The 20,491-nt window shown below is 49.3% G+C and overlaps 2 protein-coding genes across 4 annotated transcripts; both read left to right on the top strand.

The window, feature by feature from the left end:
* Positions 1-2,137: 2,137 nt before the first annotated feature.
* Positions 2,138-7,999, top strand: LOC114156054 (serine/threonine-protein kinase Sgk1). The gene is made up of 13 exons (XM_028036258.1): positions 2,138-2,362; positions 2,733-2,808; positions 3,225-3,288; positions 3,980-4,020; positions 4,098-4,155; positions 4,230-4,313; positions 4,390-4,521; positions 4,594-4,706; positions 4,788-4,911; positions 5,843-5,938; positions 6,022-6,177; positions 6,251-6,340; positions 6,893-7,999. The coding sequence occupies exons 1-13, from the start codon at positions 2,293-2,295 to the stop codon at positions 7,055-7,057; spliced, it is 1,269 nt and encodes a 422-aa protein (XP_027892059.1). The 5' UTR covers positions 2,138-2,292; the 3' UTR covers positions 7,058-7,999.
* A 2,833-nt stretch (positions 8,000-10,832) lies between these two features.
* Positions 10,833-19,468, top strand: eya3 (EYA transcriptional coactivator and phosphatase 3). Of its 3 annotated transcripts, XR_003597888.1 has the most exons (20): positions 10,835-10,973; positions 12,908-13,002; positions 13,269-13,318; positions 13,389-13,483; positions 13,602-13,682; positions 13,753-13,804; positions 14,365-14,462; positions 14,548-14,685; positions 14,784-14,863; positions 15,381-15,561; positions 15,685-15,821; positions 15,929-16,012; positions 16,082-16,171; positions 16,249-16,307; positions 16,384-16,547; positions 16,953-17,067; positions 17,139-17,260; positions 17,340-17,440; positions 18,138-18,731; positions 18,829-19,468. XR_003597888.1 is itself a non-coding variant. In XM_028036243.1 (19 exons), the coding sequence occupies exons 2-19, from the start codon at positions 12,979-12,981 to the stop codon at positions 18,216-18,218; spliced, it is 1,752 nt and encodes a 583-aa protein (XP_027892044.1). In that variant the 5' UTR covers positions 10,833-10,973; positions 12,905-12,978; the 3' UTR covers positions 18,219-19,468. The 3 variants fall into 3 exon arrangements, 2 of the variants coding, with proteins under 2 accessions (XP_027892044.1, XP_027892043.1); XM_028036243.1 differs by having other exon boundaries at positions 10,833-10,973; positions 12,905-13,002; positions 18,138-19,468; XM_028036242.1 differs by having other exon boundaries at positions 18,138-19,468.
* The last annotated feature ends 1,023 nt before the right edge of the window (positions 19,469-20,491 follow it).

Raw genomic sequence — 20,491 nt, 5'->3', positions numbered from 1 at the left:
ATCAGTCTGGACTTTGACTAGGCCATTGCAGAACCTTGACTCTCCTGTTGCAGATCTGCTGCTGGGTTTGGATCATGGTTCTGATGATGACCCGGTTTGGTTCACATTAGACTCTGGAACACTTCATGGTCCAATCAGAGACTGCAGGTCCAAACCGTCTGCTGGTTTATCTGGACCAGAACCAGAACAGTTCTGCAGTTTAATGCTGCAAACAGAACAAAACCTGAACAAACTGTGAACTCAGACAGTCTAGTTTTAATCTGTCGCTGGGAGAACCTCAGTCACGTTCTGGTTCTGACCCGGTTTGACCGCAGAGCAGAACATGAATTATTCACTCTAACAGCAGGTGAGGTTGGAATCGGGCCTGAACAGAACCTGGGAGACGAGACGGACTCATGCAATCAGAGCCGCAGTGAAAACAGAGCCGGCGCCGAATCTGGGCTCAAGTATCGGACCGGTTGAACCGGTTCTGCTGATGGTTCTGGTTCTGGTTCCCCTGAAGGAGGTTGGCTGTTATAACCCAGAGTTTCCCTCTCAGGGGATCAGAACCTCTGACCCAGAAGCAGTGACGTGCGGTGAGGTTCATAGCTGGTGAGGCACTGACGTCATCAGAATCAGATTTGCAAATAGATGCATAGATTGACAGCAGTTTACAGGTTATGTTTCACTTCTGCATCCTTACACATACAAACTGTAGCTCACAAAACACACATTTCCTTAAAAAACAAAACAAAATAAATGTTATTACTGTCTTACCTGCTTCGATTGAAAGTCCACTTGAGAAAACTTTTTTAGTGTTGTAATGTAGTCATCCATGTCGAAAGTCGGGATGAGCGAGAGGAAAAAAATCACTATCTCTATTATAATCTATCGCTGCACTTGACTTGCTTCCCGAATCGTTTAGCCTAGCTCGCTGTCACTTACTCGGCAGTTGAGGAGTGAACAAGACGAACGTCTGGGATCTTGAGCGCCCCCTGCCATGAGGCAAGAGAACTGCCTGCCTCACCTCGAACCTGTTCTCTGCCGTTTATAATCGCTCATTACACGAAACACGTTACACAAACACAGTTGGTGACAAAAAGCACTGTACATTATATACATAAGCTAAATTATTGGAAATAAGTTCACATATTAAATTTGTTTAAACCATTTTATTGACGCCGTACAGCAACATGCTCTCTCCGCTTAGCAGCCAGCGCAGAGCCAGGGGTTGCGCAATCCAAGGTGAGGCAGAGCTCGCTGCTGCCTCACCGGCATCGCTTCCAAGCATTTGAATGGGAAAATAAGAAAATTCAGCGATTTTGAACAAATAAAAATCGAAATTGGTGAAGCTACATGAAAAATAAATATTTTTTAGTGCAAACCACCGGATGAATATAACAATTTAAATTACTTTATGATTATATATTTTCTTTCTTTCCATGATGGCTGGTGAGGCAGTGCCTCACCTGCCTCCCCCGACCGCACGTCACTGCCCAGAAGAACATCTCAGACCAAAACAGAAACAGGAAGTAGAACCAGGGAAGGTTCCTGAAGGTTCTTTAAAGAACCGCTGAACCTGTCCAACATGGAGACTGCTGCTGGTCTCCATGGCAACAATTTGTTACACATTAAAAAAATTAACAGCGATAATTAGAGTAATTTAATCCGCCGAAGGAGAAAATGGTTCATATTTCCAGTTTCAGACTGAAACTGAAACGATATGAAATGAAACGTGATCAGTGACGTCATAATTAGATTTTGGGCTGCGAGGTTGGAGGAGGTTCTACTGGCACAGGTTCCGAACTGAACTGGACCGGTTCCGGATGCTGCGGACTCAGTTATGTAACTGCTGGTTAGTGGAGCAGCTGGACTGCTGCGTGACGTCACAGCTCCGGCTTTACGTAACCGCTGGTCCATAAGCCGCTCTGGGTCAGAACCGTCGGAACATCTGGGCCTCTGGTTCCGGGGTCAAAGGTTGCAGATGTTGCAGCGCGTGATGGCGCAGGACAGAAACTCTTCATCTTCCTCCTTTTCATCACCGTCATCCCTGCCGCTGCAGCGGAATCCCGTGACGTCACGGCCCAGTTGCTGTGGTTACCAGTGACGCAGCAGGGGGCGGGGTCTGCCGGCACCACGTGTCCCTTATAAAGCGGCGCGTCGGGCTCGCGCAGCAGCAGTCTCGCGCCGCTTCAGAGGAGATCCACCGGACCGTCGGAACCGAACCGCGGGAGGATTCTTGTTTATTTTCTGCGTTTGGAGATTCGGTTCTGATTCCCGTCCGAACTGGCTTCCCGCTGCGCAGCGCTCAACATGGCGGTGACCGAGGCGGGATGCGACCTGACCTACTGCAAGATGCGGGGGATCGTTGCGGTTCTGACCGGTGAGCCTCACAGCAACCCGCACTTTACCGGAGCCGGTACCGGTACCGGTACCAGGCCCGAACCCGGCGCCTTCACCACACACCAGCACTCTAACCCGAACTTTAGTCTGTTTTCACGGAAATGCGGTTTAAATTTAAATAGCGGAGCCAGTGCGCCTGCGCAGTAGGACTGTGTGACGGGCTGAATGGAAAAAGCCGCTGGGTTCTGCATGAATGGAAACCCGGCTGGTTGCGTAACTAATAAGCTGCAGCTTTGCACAAATCTTTAACAATCACGCAACAACTGACCGCAGAAGGAACGTTCAGATGTCCAGATCACAGTTCGGATCGTTCTTAATCAGACCGGTTCTTTTTTTCTCTCTCTCTGCAGCTTTTATCAAGGAGAGGAAAATGGGTCTGAACGATTTCATCCAGAAGCTGGCGGCGACCCCGCACATCTGCCAGCAGTGAGTATCTGAGGGGGCAAAGGCGGTACAACTGCCCCGGGTCAGGGGGTAAAACTGGTCCATAACTGCCCCGGGTCAGGGGGTAAAACTGGTCCATAACTGCCCCAGTACAGGCTTCCTGCCCCCGCTGCTAATCTGCCTCCAGGAAGCCAGAATAGTCTAATCCCTGATGTTCCTGGAGGTAAATCTGGTTGGGATTACTCCGTGACTCACTGCACCGCTGCTGCCGCCTGCGGGAGAAAGTCAGACATGCTGGGCGGCTCTAAGCCGATCCTCAGACGGGACAGGCTGGACTGTCCCGTCTGAGGAACAGCCAGAGGTCACCTGCTGACCCCTGACCTGCACCTCCTGTGGTCTGATCAGAAAGAACATTTTAATGTTTATTTTTTTAATGTTTCTCTGTTTTTGTGCTGCAGCTCTGAGGTGAACAACTTCCTGAAGATCGATGAGAATCAGAACGAAGCTGAAGATGGAAGTCCAGTAAGTTCATCTCTTCACTTTCCACCTTTTATTTAAAATAAATCATAATCAATAATCTGGTTTCAGTCTGACATACTTATGCTATCTATAGTTTAAGTTTGATATATTATCAAACTCCTGACCTTTTGGTGTTTTATTTCCTTCGAATCTTATTGTTAAAACTTGGACAAAGCTTAGAGTGTCTACAAAATATGTCAGTAACATATTTATACAATAAACAGAAAGAAGTAGAAAAACAGAACTAATCTGTTCATTGTTCCCAAATAAAGTGTGAAAAATTAGAAACAGTCTTTGAGGAAGAGTTCAGAAACTATAATAACTTTGAAAATATAGTTAAATATCAAGAGGGAATCTGAAACTAAAGTATTGATCTGGTATTAATATTCATATTTTAGATTGGTTGTTTTTAGCAGATTTTGCTGTTAGACTACTGATTTTTTGATCTGCTGTAAAAACAATATTTTTTTTCCTCGTTTAAATTCTTCCAAAAAATCCACATCTAAAAATCCAATAACTATTGGACAGAATGAACAGAAACATTTTTATTCTCTGAAGAAGCGCTGCCACCTGCAGGTGGGAGTTGGCGTCATCAGACCTGATGGTTCTGATCCACTGGCAGTTCTGGATCAGTGTGAGCCGCTGAGACGATCTGCTGGTTCTGAGTTTCTGTTTTTTCCTGCTCGTCTTTCAGATGTACCTGAGTCCGCGCTCGTCGCTGGCCGAGGACACTCAGTGAGTTTCTGCTCATTTCCTGTTTTATGAACTGAAGTCGGCGATCAGACAGGAAGCTGATTTATTGTGTCTCTCAGGATCAAACCGTGTGACTTCGACTACCTCAAGATCATTGGGAAAGGCAGCTTTGGGAAGGTGAGTGATCTCCGCTTTGCTCCTAGCATCGTTTTCGTTTCTCCTCTGACGGTTCTGGACCCGGTTCTGCTCAGGTTCTGCTGGCCCGGCACAAGGAGACTACCAGGTACTACGCCGTCAAGGTTCTGCAGAAGAAGATCATCCTGAAGAAGAAGGAGGTGAGTCAGCGGCGGCAGCAGGTGAGCGGCTCCTGGTGGGACAGAGTGTAACGGTTTTGGTCCGGTTCTGATCCAGCAAAAGCACATCATGGCGGAGCGCAGCGTGTTGATGAAGAACGTCCAGCACCCCTTCCTGGTCGGGCTGCACTACAGCTTCCAGACCACCGACAAGCTCTACTTTGTCCTGGACTATGTCAACGGAGGAGAGGTCAGTGTGCAGCCGGAAGGGACCGGTTCTGTTCGGTTCGGTCCGGATGTTGACTCCGTCTGTTCCCTGCAGCTCTTCTACCACCTGCAGAGGGAGCGGGTCTTCCTGGAGCCCAGGGCCCGGTTCTACGCGGCGGAGATCGCCAGCGCTCTGGGCTACCTTCACTCTCTGCACATCGTGTACAGGTGAGGCTGATCCTGCAGCGCCCTCCGCTGGCCGCTGGGGGTCCCAGGTTTTAATGCCGCCTGCTGTCCGGTGTTCCTCAGGGACCTGAAGCCTGAGAACATCCTGCTGGACTCGCAGGGCCACATCGTCCTGACCGACTTCGGACTCTGCAAGGAAGGCCTGGAGCCCAACGGAACCACGTCCACCTTCTGCGGGACGCCGGAGGTAAACGCCAGAAAACATTTAAACTACCGTTATTACTTTTTAAATTACAGTTATTACGTCTGGATCCGGTTAAACTCAAAGTAATAACAGAATCCATCAACAGGAAATATTCAAAAATGCTTTCAGAAAGAGAAGATATCAATTTTAAAAACCATAAAATAAGAACGACGTGTGGAGTGACTTCATGAAGCTGCATGGATAAAGAAATGAATAAATGTAAAATCATAAACGAGTCCAAAAAAAGCTTTTAGATGGTTATAAGGAAGATGGAATATACACATAAACCGTAAAATAATACAGAATATTCTTAGACTATTCAGATATATGTAGCATAAAATTATGTTTTCTAGTGATTGATAAAATACATTTTGACATAAGGGTATATTCAAGAATAAACCAGATTAAACAAGTGTAAACTTCTTCTCACTATTTGAATAAACCAGTAGCTGAAATGATTCTCATCTTACACATTGTTGTTGTTTTGGACACTGTAAAAACTCAAAATCTTACTCTGTAGTTTTGTTTAGTTTCTAGTGCAAAAATCTCATTTCACTTGAAATCAGACAAAACTAATAAGTTTGTTTTCAGTAAACAAACCGGAGCTTATTTTATGTAAATAAATCCTTAATAGTGATTTTTTTTTTGCCATATAAATGACAGAATCCAACAGTGAAACTAGTCATTTACAAAAAATCAATTATTTACATAAAGTTCTTATATCTTGGAGAAATGTTACTTGTCAGTTAGTTTTGTCTTATTTCAAGTTTACTGAGACATTTTCTCTATAAACTGGGCAAAAATAATTTGAAATAAGCGTTTTTGCAGTGTATGTCTTTATATGCAGGTGTATACATGTTTTTTAATTTGTTGGTAGTAAAGCGTCTGACGCTGCAGGAGGTTTGTGACGGTTTGTGACGGTTTGGTTTCCCAGTACCTGGCTCCAGAGGTTCTGCAGAAGCAGGCGTACGACCGGACCGTGGACTGGTGGTGTCTGGGCTCGGTTCTGTACGAGATGCTCTACGGACTCGTGAGTCTCACTCTGTCCCTTTTCTGCTGCTTTCTGCTCTTCTCTGTTGAACTGGCCGCTAACCGGCTAACCGTCTCCCTCAGCCGCCGTTCTACAGCCGCAACACGGCGGAGATGTACAACAACATCCTGCACAAGGCGCCGGTGCTGAAGCCCAATGTGTCCAATGCCGGCAGGGAGCTGCTGGAGGGGCTGCTGCAGAAGGAGCGCTGCAGCCGGCTGGGGGCCAACGACGACTTCGTAAGTCTGCCTGAACCGCCGCGGCGCCGTCCCGACAGGGACCGGACCTCATAGTGTTGGTGTTTCCCTGCAGCTGGAGCTCAAGTATCACTCCTTCTTCTCCCCCATCAACTGGGACGACCTGATGGCCAAGAAGGTGGCGCCCCCGTTCGTCCCCTCCGTGGTACGGTCACACCAACCGATGCTGGTTCTGATCCAGCCCCGAACCCGGATCAGAACCAGCAGCTAAATGTTGAGCAGTGAATGATTCAGTCTGTCTTTAAGTAGAAAGCCATAAAAAAGATCATAATTTAGTTTATTTAGTTTTAAGAGTGAAAAATAGAGGTCCATTTTGTAGTCATATTTTCATCATGTTTATTTATAAATGTCAGTTTCAAACTAAATATTCATTTAGCAAGCTAAATGTTTATCTGAAATTAAATATGTAGCTCCAAACTAAATATTTAGACATTTAGTTTACGTATTTAATCTGAAGCAAGAATATTTAGGTTAACTACAAGCTAAATACCAGCTAACTAAATATTTAACTTACTAACTAAACAATTTGCTTCAGATTATCATGTTTGGAGCTAAATATCTAGGATGTTAACTAATTAATTCATTTGAACCTGATATTTATACATGATATTAAAAAATAAACCATTATTTTTATGTTAGGCTAATAAATTTGAATTGCTAGCCCCGGTTCTGACGTCCGGTCCGCTCTGTTCTCCAGTCCGGTCCCACCGACCTGCGGCACTTCGACCCGGAGTTCACCCACCTGCCGGTGTCCGCCTCCCTCTGCAGCGACTCGGCCGCGGTGACCGGCAGCGTCCGGGAGGCGGCCGGAGCCTTCCCGGGCTTTTCCTACGGACCCCCGTCCGACCATGCCTTCATGTGACCGGACTGGTCCGGACACGAGCAGTTCTGGAGGGACTCGTGTTGCAGCGCCTACGGGCTGAACCGACCCGACAGGAGAGCATGTGCCAAATAGAGGCGTTTCCGGACCTGAGGCGTGTTTGGGCCGGTTCTGGAGCCGCTGGTGACGTGACAGGAAGTGCCTGACGTTGGGAATGAAGCTGTGTCGCCGTTTGGACCTCGGAGGAGACGCCTTCGTTACCGGACCGGTTCGGTTCTGCTCCTCCTATTCGTGTTTTCACGCAGAAGCTGAATTGCACTCGAGGAAACGAGGGTCAAAGAGAAGCCGAGCAGCTTCGGAACCGAAGGGTCCAAACATCTCTGCTTCCGGTTCCGGGACCAAAGCGACGCTTCCTTCGACCCGTTTGTCCTCGACCTGAGGAGGAAACCTGCAAACGACCTGCAGCTCTTCCACCTGTACATATCGGAGGATATTCCCAGCTGGTTCTGATGGACTCATGTCGGGTCAGAACCAGCGGTAACCCGGTACCGTTCGGTACTGTCCACCACCACCGTAGCGTCTGTGTTTATGCATCATGTAGAGCAGAACTGTGTTGTCTTGTGCCTGATCCATGTTGAAACATATCTCCGTCCCTCTGGAACCTTCTAGAACTTCAGTCTTAAAGAAGTGCTTCGTTTGGTTGGACAGGAACCGCAGGCCGGATCCGGCTCGGCCCGGTTCTGGAAAGTGCAATAAAAAGTTCCCATAGAATATCTCCTGATCTGGATGCGGAAGGTTGTTCCTGATTGGATTGGAGAGGAAATGTTCCCGGAAAGGAAACCGTCCTGAAGTTCTTCCATATTTGGAAGTTTGTTTGTTTTTCTGTGTTTTTATTTTCATGTAAAGCAGAAAATTGGCTCCTTGAGGTGAAACTCTGAGCTGAGATCTGGATCAGAAATGCTAAATAAAACATTTCAAACTCAACCTGACTGTTTCCTTTAATCCCACAGAAAACACCGTTCCTGTCATCCCAGAGGGAATGAAAATAGTCGCACAGAAATTATTTTTCAACTTCACTAGATGCCGACGTTCATCAACAACTAAAAGCCAGAGGCATGCATAACAACCTGAATGCTGATAAAATGAAAGTGTTCAATCAATAGTTCAGTCATAGATGGAGTCATGTTCACGCTTCAGTTCAGAGGCGTTTCTTCCACCTGGCCGCCAGGGGGCTCCACAGCTGCATGTTCAGCCTCATCTCAGCAAAATTAAAATATCGAGTTATCTCATGTTTATTACATCTTTTAAATGCTTTAGAAATAGAGAATAGCTAAGCTACAAACATTAACTTGGGCTGTTTTAGTCATTATTTATATTTGTTGCTCCGCACCGTTTGTCACACGGAGTGACGTAGGCTGCCGACGGGAATGACGTCACACAAAAAGATGGTTAGTGTCCCAAAAAAACAAAAACAAGTGACGCATTTGTTGGTGATGTGGGCTGATGAGATGTGTTTCTGGGGTTATTAATAGATATTCTTCAGATTTATGGTTTCCGAAGCTAAAAATCGTCAAATAAACGGAGCTGTCATTAAAAGAGTTTTATACCAAGTTTCTAGGAGTCATGACTGATTTCAGACTAACATAGAGGCAGTATGTTGTAAACACGGCAGTAAAACTTTCTAAAACAGTGCATATTTTACACATACAGATTTGCTTACTTAAAATGCCCTATTTACAGTTTACAAAACTTCCATGTTTTGTGCTAAAGTGTGGGAATGTTGGGAAACTAGTTTCAAAACAAATTCATCTTTTTTTTTCTAACAAACATGAGCCTTAAAAATAAGGCTACTGTTATCACATAAATCCATTATTTTTAAAATCCAAATACATGGAGTTTAAAGAAAGTTTTTCCACATAATTCAAATGTTTTATGCAAAATCAAAGACAGTGAAAAATGAACAGTGGTCAGTGGGTTCATGCTCATTTGGCTGACCTCTACGCTTCAACAACCCATAAACCTTTTCAAAACATCCATCCATCCATCCATCCATCCATCCATCCGTTTTCTTCCGTTTTATCCGGGGTCGGGTCGCAGGGTAGCAGCTTCAGAAGGGAGGCCCAGTCTTCCCTCTCCAGCCTCTTGTTCCACCTCCTCCAGGGGAATCCCAAGGCGTTCCCAGGCCAGCAGAGGAACATCGTCCCTCCAGTGTGTCCTGGGTTTTCCCCTCCTCCCGGTGGGACATGAACTCCTCACCAGGGAGGCGTCCAGGAGGCATCCTGACCAGATGCCCCTCAACTGGCTCCTCTCGATGTGAAGGAGCAGCGGCTCTACTCTGAGTCCCTCCTGAATGACTAAGCTTCTCTCTCTAAGGGAGAGCCCAGACACCCTGCGGAGAAAACCCATTTCGGCCGCTTGTATCCGCGATCTCGTTCTTTCAGTCATGACCCAAAGCTCATGACCATAGATGAGGGTGGGAACGTAGATCGACCGGTAAATCGAGAGCTTCGCCTTTTGGCTCAGCTCTCTCTTCACCACAACGGACCGGTACAGCGTCGCTTGACGGCAGACGCTGCACCAATCCGCCTGTGGATCTCCCGCTCCCTTTTTCCCCCATTCGTGAACAAGATCCCGAGATACTTAAACTCCTCCACTTGGGGCAGGACACCCCCCCTGACCCAGAGAAGGCACTCTACCCTTTTCCGGCTCAAGACCATGATGGCCTCGGATTTGGAGGCACTGATCCCCATCCTGGCCGCTTCACACTCGGCTGCGAGCCGCTCCAGCGAGAGCTGCAGATCACGGCCTGATGAAGCCAAAAGGACCACATCATCCGCAAAAAGCAGAGATGAGATCCTAAGGCCACCAAACTGGATCCCCTCAACACCTTGGCTGCGCCTAGAAATTCTGTCCATGAAAGTGATGAACAGAATCGGTGACAAAGGGCAGCCCTGGCGGAGTCCAACTCTCACCGGAAACGAGCCCGACTTACTGCCGGCAATGCGGACCAGACTCTGACACCGGTCATACAGGGACCTGACAGCCCGTATCAAAGGGCCCGGTACCCCATACTCCCGGAGAACCCCCCACAGGGCTCCCCGAGGGACACGGTCGAACGCCTTCTCCAAGTCCACAAAACACATGTAGACCGGTTGGGCGAACTCCCAGAACCCTCCAGGACCCTGCTGAGGGTGTAGAGCTGGTCCAGTGTTCCACGACCAGAACCAGAACCACACTGCTCTTCCTGAATCTGAGGTTCAACTATCTGACTGACCCTCCTCTCCAGAACTCCTGAATAGACCTTGCCAGGGAGGATTAAGGTCTATTCAAACATAATTTTCAAAACATAATTTTTAAAATATATTTGCATGTTATATTACGAAGACACATGGATATTTCCATTTATTGATTTTCTCAAAAAATGTGGTTTGCATTATATGAAAATCTTTGAGATAAACTTGTGAGACTCAAAATGCTCCGAATTCAGAGAATGACCCTGCTGTGTTAGCAAAATAACTTCCCTTTAGTGGATCGGGCCCCAAATGGGTTTCAGGCCCAGGGGCCCCATGGTTGTAAATCCATCAACAGGATCCTGATCCCAGCGATAAAACATCTCAAACTGCTCATGTTTGGTTTCTCTTGTTCATTTTTAGAATAATCCAACACCATTTCTTTACTTCGAGTCTCCTGAACATCTGGGAACCAACGGAAGTCTTGATGAGCAGCAGCAGTTGCTTCCTTCTGGCAGGATTTGACCTCTGACCCCGCTCCTGTTCCCTCTCACCTGTCAACCCTCATTGCGCCAGCGACCTCAGCGATGTGAGCGTTCTGCGCATGCGCCGCGGATCCCGTAGGAGCTCCTTCCTGCCAGATAGTGCTTCCTAACAACAGACAAAGCTTTCCTGCGTGGATTCCCGGGGAGAGAGTGGATCGAGGCGCTCCCGGATCCCCTTCCATGGTAAGGCCGGTCTGCGGGCTGCGGTGTCCGGGCAGAGGGCTGCCTGGGAGCCGGAGGGGGGGGCTGTTTGCTGCTCCGGGGTTCAGTATCTGGCACACGATGCCTGGTGGGACCGACTAATCCCTGGAGCAGAAAACTTTCCCACCCTGGTTCCGCCGGAATATTGTGTGGTTCCGCCTGAATTATTCCCAGTAATGAAGTGTCGGGCCGCCGCTAACGGCGCAGCTTAACCCGACAGAAGGAGTCAGAAAGGAAGTTAGCTTCAGCTGGCTAACGTCAGGACTTTGCGTTCCCGTTGCTGGGTACAGACTAACTCCTGGCGCGGTCTGCAGTGTTCCGGTCCAGATCCATGTGTCGGTCCGGTTTCCTCAGAGATGAGTTGCTTCCTTCCAGGAAGTAGCCGTGTTCACGGCTTCACTCTCACGGTGAGCTCGGTGGGGTGTATTTCCTGGAGTCAGCTGTCTAACAGCAGCAGCAGGATGTTTACCTGCCGCCAGGTAAACAGAGCCGGTTCCGGGCTGAAACAGATTCGGGAAGAGCCGGGTCCAGAACCTCCATCCCTGCTCAACACCTGAGTCAGATTCCCTCACATCATCCAGTTCTGCGGAGACCTGGTTCCGATCCAGTCCAACACTCAGTCAGAACCACCAACTGTGACTCACACCAGACTGGACCCGGTACCGGTTCTGCTCTCTATCTACTGAGCCGATAACACCTCCACTCCTCTCCTCAGTCCACCATTAATGACCTCAGCAGACTTATTCATTATTTGTTTGGTTTTCTCAAATCTTCTGAAACATTTTCACCAAAACTCCGTTATTAAAACTTTTTTGAGCACAAACATCTGGAACCATCTGGGGCAGCAGAACCCGCCGCCCTTATTGGGCTTTTATTACAGCGATTCAGAGACACTGATCAGGGCCCAGTTACCCTAAAAACCAACATTACTGGATGGTGGAGGGACGGCGGAGTACCAGGAGGGAACCCAAACATTTCCACACCAGAACCTGTGAACCGCAGGGCTGGCACAGAGCAACCCAGTCCGTCTGTCTGACTCCTGACGGGTTACATTTAGACTGGATGGATGCATCAGTCTGTCTCCATCAGTCCTGATCTCAAACAGGAAGTAGTTTTCTCTGAGGTCATTGCTGATGTCTTTCCTTCTTGGCGTTGGGTTTTGGAGGTTGGAGACGTTCTGCCAATTTTCTTCCTGGTTCCAGGAGGTTCTAAAGCCTGGAAGGATCAGCCCAGGGAAGGATCAGCCCAGTTCTTCCCAGTCACCTGGTCCTGGTCTAGTTCTGGTTCTGTTGAACTGGTTGCTTCGCTGTCTTGAACCCTGCTGAACTTTGTGAATCTTTTTTTAGTTGGTTTTTCCGCTCTGGCCTCCTTTCCTCGCTGTTGTGACAGTTTAGTGATGCCGTTATCTAAAGCTTGTGTAAGTAGTTATTGCGGCTGAGTGGACGGATTCACGCGGCACGTTTCTCTCCCAGAACGTGTTCGGCGAGGAGCCGGCCGACACGTCTGGCGGTTTTAAATTAGCCGTCTGACCCACTTTGGGCCTCTCTCGGCATTATGTCAGGGAGATAACGGCTGGGCGCCTCCAGCTGTGCCCGATGGACAAATCCAGGTTAGATCTTATCCGGCCAGGCGAGTGTTGCTGCACCTGGGCTCATAATGCTGGGCGGAGATGATTTCCCTGAATGTAGGTTATGCCTCGTGTAAGGCGGCCCGCTCCCCTAATCCACAGATCACCGCCGTGATGGAGACGCTGGTCAACGCCAGGTCCACACGTGCCTCACCTGCAGGTCTCGTGCTGCGGATCAGAGCGAGGCGCCGCACTTCCTGTGGCGCCGGGCGGGGCGGGGGCGCTGATGGGTATTTATGGGGCGGGAGGAGCGGAGCCGCCTCACAGCGCCGGTGTTTGTGTGAAGCAGGGTCCAGAGCGGCGGTCCCACTGCAGAGCGTAGCTGAGCCTGGAGACGTGGCGGCGCGCCCCGCCGCAGAGATGGACGACCCGCAGGAGCTGCCGGTGAGTCGCAGCGTCAGCATTCACACGTAGCTTTAATCTGACTAAATCTGGTTTGACTGTTTGGTGTTCAGCTTGAAATGCAGCCGGTGACACAAAGATTCATTCATGCTTTTACTCTGGAGATGCGATGAGGCGATTTCCCATCTGAACTGGTTTATAGTAGTTGGAAAACAGTAAATAATCTGTAATCTCCAGTTAATCTGAAAGATCGTAAAAACAAACGTTTTCTTTCCAACTCTGAGACTCGGCTTGTTCGGTTTATTCAGGTGAAGAAGGCGAAGCTGGAGGCCGACGGGGAGCAGGAGTCGGAGCTCAGGTTGGATTATCATCATTTCTCCTCAGATTAGCATTAATCTGTAACCCAGATGAAGTTTCTCTGCTCTCAGGAGTCTGAGTTCAGACAGGACTCCAGCTGCTGCTCTGGCTTCATCGGAGGAGGACGGCTCCTTCTCCGCTCTGTCTGCGGCCCGGCTGGACCCAGGTGAGCAGAACCAGAACCTCCTTCCTTCCTGTTCTCCAGCTGTTTTCTCTGAGCCTCCTGTAGTTAGCATGTTGCTGCAGCGTGTAAAGACGCCTGCATGTTTTTGTTTTCCCTGCAGGTGAGCAGGACCAGCCGAGCGGCGCCAGAGGAGAATCGGACCGGCCGATCGGCGACTCCGTCGACTCGTTCTCCCATCCAGGTACGGCGCCGGCGCTGAGGAAGCGTGCGTGTCTGGATCGGACTCACTCAGAACCTGTTCTGTCTTCCAGATGGCGACTCGGCCCAGTCCGACTACAGCCAGCAGGTCTACCAGGAGGCCAGGTGAGATTCTGACAGAACCGGCCCGATTCTGGAGGCCCACACCGGTCCTGGAAGTTCATGCTAACGTTTAGCAATCACACCTTGCTTTCTGAACATCAGGATGAATGAATCGGCTGCTGTTTGTTTGGTCATGTGACAGTGATGCAGCAAAGGATTGTGGGATGTTTAACCGAAACAGTAGAGGTCAATATATCGGTTATCGATCATATCGATCAGTTCATCCTGATATGACCGCAGAGGATTGAAATAAATAAGTGATGAAGTAAAAGTGAAGCTTCTGAGAAAATATTTTATGTTTGATGGGAGAATTTAGATTAATAACTAAATCATTTTAATCAGTCACAGTTTATCCCTGCTCAGGTGGTTCTGGTCGGGTTCTGGTCGCAGCCGGGCCAGAGCGTCACTCGAGGTCGCCCCCTTGAGGAGAAATGTGTAGTTTGATTTCAGAGCTCCTGTCCAGCAGGGGGTGGCGCCTGCGACTGGTTGCCATGGAGAGTTTGTCTCCTTCAGGCTGATCTGACTGTGCTGTCCTCTGTGTTGCCATGGCGATGCTGCTCCAGCCCTGCAGTGACGTCCTTCAGCAGCCAGGTGGCGTTCCAGTCCGCTGTCTACTCCTCCTTCCCTCAGAGCGGTCAGACCTACGGCCTCCCGCCCTTCGGTTAGCCCCGCCCCTTCCTCCCGCAGCATCATGCCTCTGTATGCCTCCGCCGTGCTCTGACCCTGCCCCGCTGCGCCCCCTGCAGGTGCGCTGTGGCCAGGTGTGAAGACGGAGACAGGGCTTCCTGAGGCGCCCCCCGGTGGCCAGACGGGGTTCCTCAGCTTCAGCACAGCCTACACCTCCACCCAGCCGGGCCAGCTGCACTACTCCTACCCCAGCCAAGGCTAGCTGCGCACGCTCCTATACACACACACACACACACACACACAGAGTCACACTCTCCCTCTCTCTGAGGTGAAATGATGCTGTTTCTGCCTTCAGCCTCCAGCTTCACCACGTCCAGCGTTTACTCCAACATCCCCTCCTCAACCGCTGTCAGCAGCGCCGCCGCCGGACCGCAGGTGAGGCCAAAACGAGCATCTGGACCTGTCGCTTCTGTCCAGAACCAGAATCCCTGCAGAACATGTTGGGTTCTGGTTCCCTGTGGGACCAGAACCAGACTTCCTATTAGAAAATGCTACTTCCAGTTAGCATATTTGTCACAAAGCGAGTAAAAATAAAATAAAGACTTAATAATTGATACCCGAATGCCACAGAAAATGTTTGCTAATGAGTTCATGTTGTCCAGATTACATTTCGTTATGAAAATTTAATTAAACTTTTTCTAATGGAGTCTCACAGCAGCAGCGCCGCAAACCAAACATTTTAAACGGCGAAACAAACCAAACTTACCTCTGGGTCAAAGGTCAATCATCAGTTCATACCAGGTTTCATCCACCAATCAGAGGACAGCTCATTGATCATGTGATCAGGATTATGGTGGTTTCTTTTTAATGTATTTAGTAACCTGGTACCAGGTTCTGGTGTCTGACCCGGTCCAGTCTCTCCAGTCAACCTCTTCCTTCTTCCTTCCTCCAGGAGTTCAGCAGCTACAGCTCACTGGGACAGAACCAGTTCTCCCAGTACTACCACCTTCCTCCCAACTACACGCCTGCTGCACCACCCAGCGCTGACGAGCACGGCTCCGGTACTGGCACCGGCGCAGTTGGGTATTCAGCAGTGAAGTCCGAAGAAGCCGCCCCAGCCGGACCGCCCACAGGTGCTGGTTCTGTTCATCTGGAGGTTCTGCAAAACTTCCTGACCCAGATGCTGCAGTCAGAACCCTGGCTGTCTGGACCGGGCCGGGTCAGTATCATCGATCTGTTTACCTGTTCTGCTGCAGATGCATCGCCGCCTGAGAACCCGCCAGCGGGGGGCGCCAGAGATCAGGACGAGGTCGGCCGCAGGAACTCGGTGGGAAAGTCCAAAGCCAAGGCCAAGAAGTCCGACGGCTCGCCGCCCGCCAGCAGCGACCTGGAGGTAAGCTCACCTGCTGCTGCAGCTCACCTGCTGCTGCAGCTCACCTGCTGCTGCAGCTCACCTGCAGGAAGGGGCGGAGCCTCAATGTTCACCTCTGCTGCTTCCAGCGCGTCTTCCTGTGGGATCTGGATGAGACCATCATCATCTTCCACTCTCTGCTCACCGGAACATATGCACAGAAGTTCGGCAAGGTGAGGTTCTGACCCGAAGCTCCAGTTTCGGACCAGAACCATAATTTTAACATGGTTCTGGTTGCTTAGGACCCGGCGACCATGCTGAACCTCGGCCTGCAGATGGAGGAGCTGATCTTCGAGCTGGCCGACACTCACCTGTTCTTCAACGACCTGGAGGTAAGGTACAACAGAACCTCAGGTAACCAACCAGATTAGTTCTTTTTGTAAAGGATGTTTCTCCTGGTTTCTTCTAGGAATGTGATCAGGTCCATATCGAGGACGTGGCGTCTGATGATAACGGCCAGGACCTGAGGTCAGTTCAGTCATTCACCCAGAACCGTCGGCCCGGTTTCCCTCGTCTGAAGTCTCTCCGTGTTTTTCCTCCTCAGTAACTACAACTTCATGGCCGACGGCTTCAACGGTTCGGGCGGCGCCGGCGGAGCGGCGGGGGCCACCACGGGGGTCCAGGGGGGGGTGGAGTGGATGCGGAAGCTGGCCTTCCGGTACCGGCGCCTAAAAGAGATTTACAGCAGCTACAAGGGGAACGTGGGGGGTGAGTTTGGACCACAGAGCGTTTCCAGAGTTCACGGGGAACGCTGGAGACAAAACGTCCTGACAGGAAGTCACTCAGCTTCAGAGGAGACGACAAACTGTGGCTGACTCCGTTGCTAGGTGTGGTTGACCCTGTTGCTAGGTGTGGTTGATCCCGTTGCTAGGTGTGGTTGACCCCGTTGCTAGGTGTGTTGCTAGGTTGACTGTCAGACTCTGAGGATCTGAACGTTTAGCCGTGTTAGCGCCTCTCTGCAGGCCTGAGATACTTGGTGAATAACTTTTATCTTATCGAGGGAAATATTCAGAGATTTTTCATAAATTGGCATCACTAAGAGCTACTTCAGGCTTGTTTGTGAACACGGGCCTGGAACCAGAATCTGGACCCTGTGCTGTCGTCTCGCTGCAGGCCTCCTGAACCCCATAAAGAGGGAGCTGCTGCTGCGGCTGCAGTCTGAGATCGAGAACGTCACAGACTCATGGATCACCACCGCTCTCAAGTCCCTGCTGCTCATCCAGTCCAGGTCCGACCCAGATCCGCTCGACCCAGACCCGGTTCCGGTCTTTCCGCTCACGTTGTTTTTCTGTTCTGCAGAGGGAAGTGCATGAACGTGTTGGTGACCACGACCCAGCTGGTCCCAGCGCTGGCCAAGGTTCTGCTGTATGGCCTGGGAGACGTCTTCCCCATCGAGAACATCTACAGCGCCACAAAGATCGGTGGGTATGACCCGGCATGGTGGACCCGGTCCAGACCCGGTCCAGACCCGCCCAGCCTCACGGTCTCCTCTCCTCCCAGGGAAGGAGAGCTGCTTTGAGAGGATCGTCTCTCGCTTTGGGAAGAAGGTGACCTATGTGGTGATCGGAGACGGCCGAGACGAGGAGTTCGCAGCAAAGCAGGTACGAGGTTCTGGAGATGTTCTGGAGACAGTTTCCAGGTCCAGATAGTGATGGAAAAGGAACCAATTGTTTTTCGCTACGTTTCATTAACCGTCCGTCTCCCTCCAGCCGCTTTATTTAACCTTTGACCTCCAGTAAATCCATAGAAAACAGCAGCAGAACCTGCAGAACCGCGCATTCACATGAAGGCATGGCAGTGATGGTGTGACTGGATTTACTCCCTCTGCATCCACACCAACTAGCTACAATATGGAGCGTAGTTTAACTACAGCCCATGCATGTCAGATAACTATTCACATATAAAGGGTAAAATAAAATATTTATGGGCTAAAAAAGTGGATTTTGTATAACTTGTTCCTTTTAATGGCTCCAGGTTACAGTGTAGTTACCGGTTTTGTCAGCAGGCGGCGCAGTTTCACAGCTTAAACTGTAATCCTGTCTTAACAAACTTTACTGGAGGATCAATTGTCCCAGAAATTACTGCAGTAAACAATAATAATAATAATAATAATAATGGAAGTATGTTAACTTCTAAAGAATATTTAACCCTGGAACTGGAAGACATTTTAAATATCCAGAATAAACAAACAAAACAGCAATAATTAAAACGGATTATTCAGCTTTGACAGGGAAAACAGGCAAAAGGGGCAGGCAGGGCAAGCTAATCTCTGAGCTAACATGGCGTCTCCTCCTGCAGCACAACATGCCTTTCTGGAGGATCTCCACCCACGGCGACCTCGTCTCCCTCCACCAGGCGCTGGAGCTGGACTTCCTGTAGACGTCCTGCGCCTGGCGGCCATGTTTGGGGGCGGAGTCTGAGTTCGCCTCGCCCTCTATGGCAGCTAAACTCACCGCCGCTCAGACTGACTCACGCTTCACTTCCCCCGTCTCCATCTGGACGTCCGCAGAGGACTTCCAGTCCTGGAGACGTCCATTCGGTTCATTGTGTTTTAGTCTGGACCCAGAAAGTTCTGGTTCTGGACCGCTGTGCTCTGCGAACCGGTCCTGCATGCTCCGACCCGATCCGAACCGAGATGATGAACACTCAGGTCGTCTTTAATCATAAAGAACCTGAACAACTCCTAAAATCCCTGTGAAGGTCCGGATTCCAACGTCCGCTTTCCCTCAGCGCACCAGAACTTTATCAGAACTTCACCATGGCAACCAGAACCGGTACCTGAGCTCCAGCTGCTGCAGACTGGACCGAACCAGACAAATTTGTCCTTCAGAGACCAACAGGAAGCGGAAGCGGAGCAAATGTTCTGATTGGACCGTGAGGAACGTGGACCCAGTGTGTTTGCTGACTCAGCGTATTTATATCCTGTGCCTTTAAGCGTCGCTCGTGTATCTGCAGATTCTTCGTATCAAAGTGTTATTTTTCCATTCAGACGCTTCTTCATTTCCTGTTCTGCCTGCACTGAGACCCGGAGGCTCTCCGTCCGGCGCCGACCCGAACACGGCTTGGATAAAGTCTCTCCGTGTTTCGGTTCATCTCACCAGACGCTCCAGGAGCGTCGCTCAGTTGCTGCGACAATCACAGGTCAGGTTACTGCTGGAAAACTGCGGCACGACTCGGCAGGAAATCACGACAGAACCTCCGGTTCTGGAGAACTTTGAGACATTTTGGTCAGAACCTGGAGGTTGACAGGAAATCACCTGAAATCCATGGAAACCAGTCGGACCTCAGGCCCTGTTCTGGCCCGTCCTGGTTCTGACCTCAGGTCCGGTTCTGACCCGTCCCGGTTCTGAACTTGATCCTGGTTCTGACCCATATTGGTTCTGAACTTGGTCCCGGTTCTGACCTCAGGCCCAGTTCTGAACTTGGTCCCGGTTCTGACCCAGCTCGGTTCGAGTCGTGCATCAGTTCTGAAGAAGCAGCGGTTCTGATTGACCCGCTGGTCCGTTTCCTCCTCAGCGCTTCTTTCTGTTCATCTCACTTCGGAGCCAAGCAGAACCAGAATGTGGTTCTGGAAACTCGGACCGCTCCGGTTCTGGAAACGTCCGGACTGTAAATACATTTTAAACCTTTTCTGTCTCAAGTTTCTGATTTCTTACACATTCAGCTCACGGTGGTTCATGTCCAAATTCACGACTGACGTCGATAAAAACCGTCCAGATTGTTTATTGGTTCATTCTGGAGAAAAATTCTGAAGCTTTAGAAAACGGTCTGAATAAAACCCAATAATGGAGGCAAAATCTGGACCCGACATGCAGAGAACTGAAGTCTGAGTTAATCTAGGAAATTCCTGGAGAATCAATGAAGTCAAGAAAAGTTAACAATTCCCACAGTTCCTGAACGCAGCAAAGTCCTGAAGAAATTTAGAGATTTCTACAAAAATCCTCAAACTGAGTATTTTTTATCAAAACCAATCAGCCTCAATCAGAACGGTTCCTTGAGGTTCTACTGAGTCCAGCTGATGGTTCTGATGGGTCGGACGCCTCCACTCCAGAACACGGCTGACAGCAGCAGAACTCCCGGTTCTGATCCCTGCTGACCCAGAGATTCTGAAGGATTTGTCCATCCAGCTGGAGATTAAATATTTTAATCTGATTTATGAAACTTCTGTTTCAATCGAATCTGACTCCGATCCGTTTTCAGATTTTCCCTCCAGTTTGGTTCTGATTTATTGAAGGAAATTCTCCTTTATGACTTTATATCTAAAGCTCAGTTAAAACCTTCATTAATGGGTCAAAGGTCACCAGGAGACATGGTGATGTCGAGCTGTGTTCTCCTCAACCGAGTTTTCTAGTTTTCACCAGCGAGATAACGATGCTCCAATAAACAGACTTCTTTCTTTTTACTGATTTATTGGAGCATGGCGTCTGACCAACTGAAATATAAAGGCAACAAGGCATAGTATTAGCTAACACTGCAAACTAGCCAGATGCATGCTTACTGCAAGCTAAAGTAAAAATACATTTTCATAAATGACTGAAACAAACTAATTTTCACACTACTGTTACACAAAACAAATAGATAATTATAAATTTCCTCGTTAACCAATACTTACGGACAGATCTCGTCCAAAACAGCAACGCATCAACGTTGGC

This window comes from Xiphophorus couchianus, chromosome 13 (assembly GCF_001444195.1).
Source record: "Xiphophorus couchianus chromosome 13, X_couchianus-1.0, whole genome shotgun sequence".
NCBI classification, from domain to species: Eukaryota; Metazoa; Chordata; class Actinopteri; order Cyprinodontiformes; family Poeciliidae; genus Xiphophorus; species Xiphophorus couchianus.
The sequence above is the reverse complement of the archived record's forward strand: the minus strand, read 5'-3'. Positions and strand labels throughout refer to the sequence as shown.

What these genes read in the sequence shown, in the direction of transcription:
- LOC114156054 (XM_028036258.1), top strand. Translation starts at nt 2,293, where the DNA reads ATGGCGGTGACCGAGGCGGGATGCGACCTGACCTACTGCAAGATGCGG. An exon ending in TCATCCTGAAGAAGAAGGAG is followed by an intron (nt 4,314 to 4,389) that starts GTGAGTCAGCGG and finishes GTTCTGATCCAG; the next exon opens with CAAAAGCACATCATGGCGGA. An exon ending in CCTTCTGCGGGACGCCGGAG is followed by an intron (nt 4,912 to 5,842) that starts GTAAACGCCAGA and finishes TTGGTTTCCCAG; the next exon opens with TACCTGGCTCCAGAGGTTCT.
- eya3 (XM_028036243.1), top strand. Translation starts at nt 12,979, where the DNA reads ATGGACGACCCGCAGGAGCTGCCG. An exon ending in GAGCAGGAGTCGGAGCTCAG is followed by an intron (nt 13,319 to 13,388) that starts GTTGGATTATCA and finishes CTCTGCTCTCAG; the next exon opens with GAGTCTGAGTTCAGACAGGA. An exon ending in AGGAGTTCGCAGCAAAGCAG is followed by an intron (nt 17,441 to 18,137) that starts GTACGAGGTTCT and finishes CTCCTCCTGCAG; the next exon opens with CACAACATGCCTTTCTGGAG.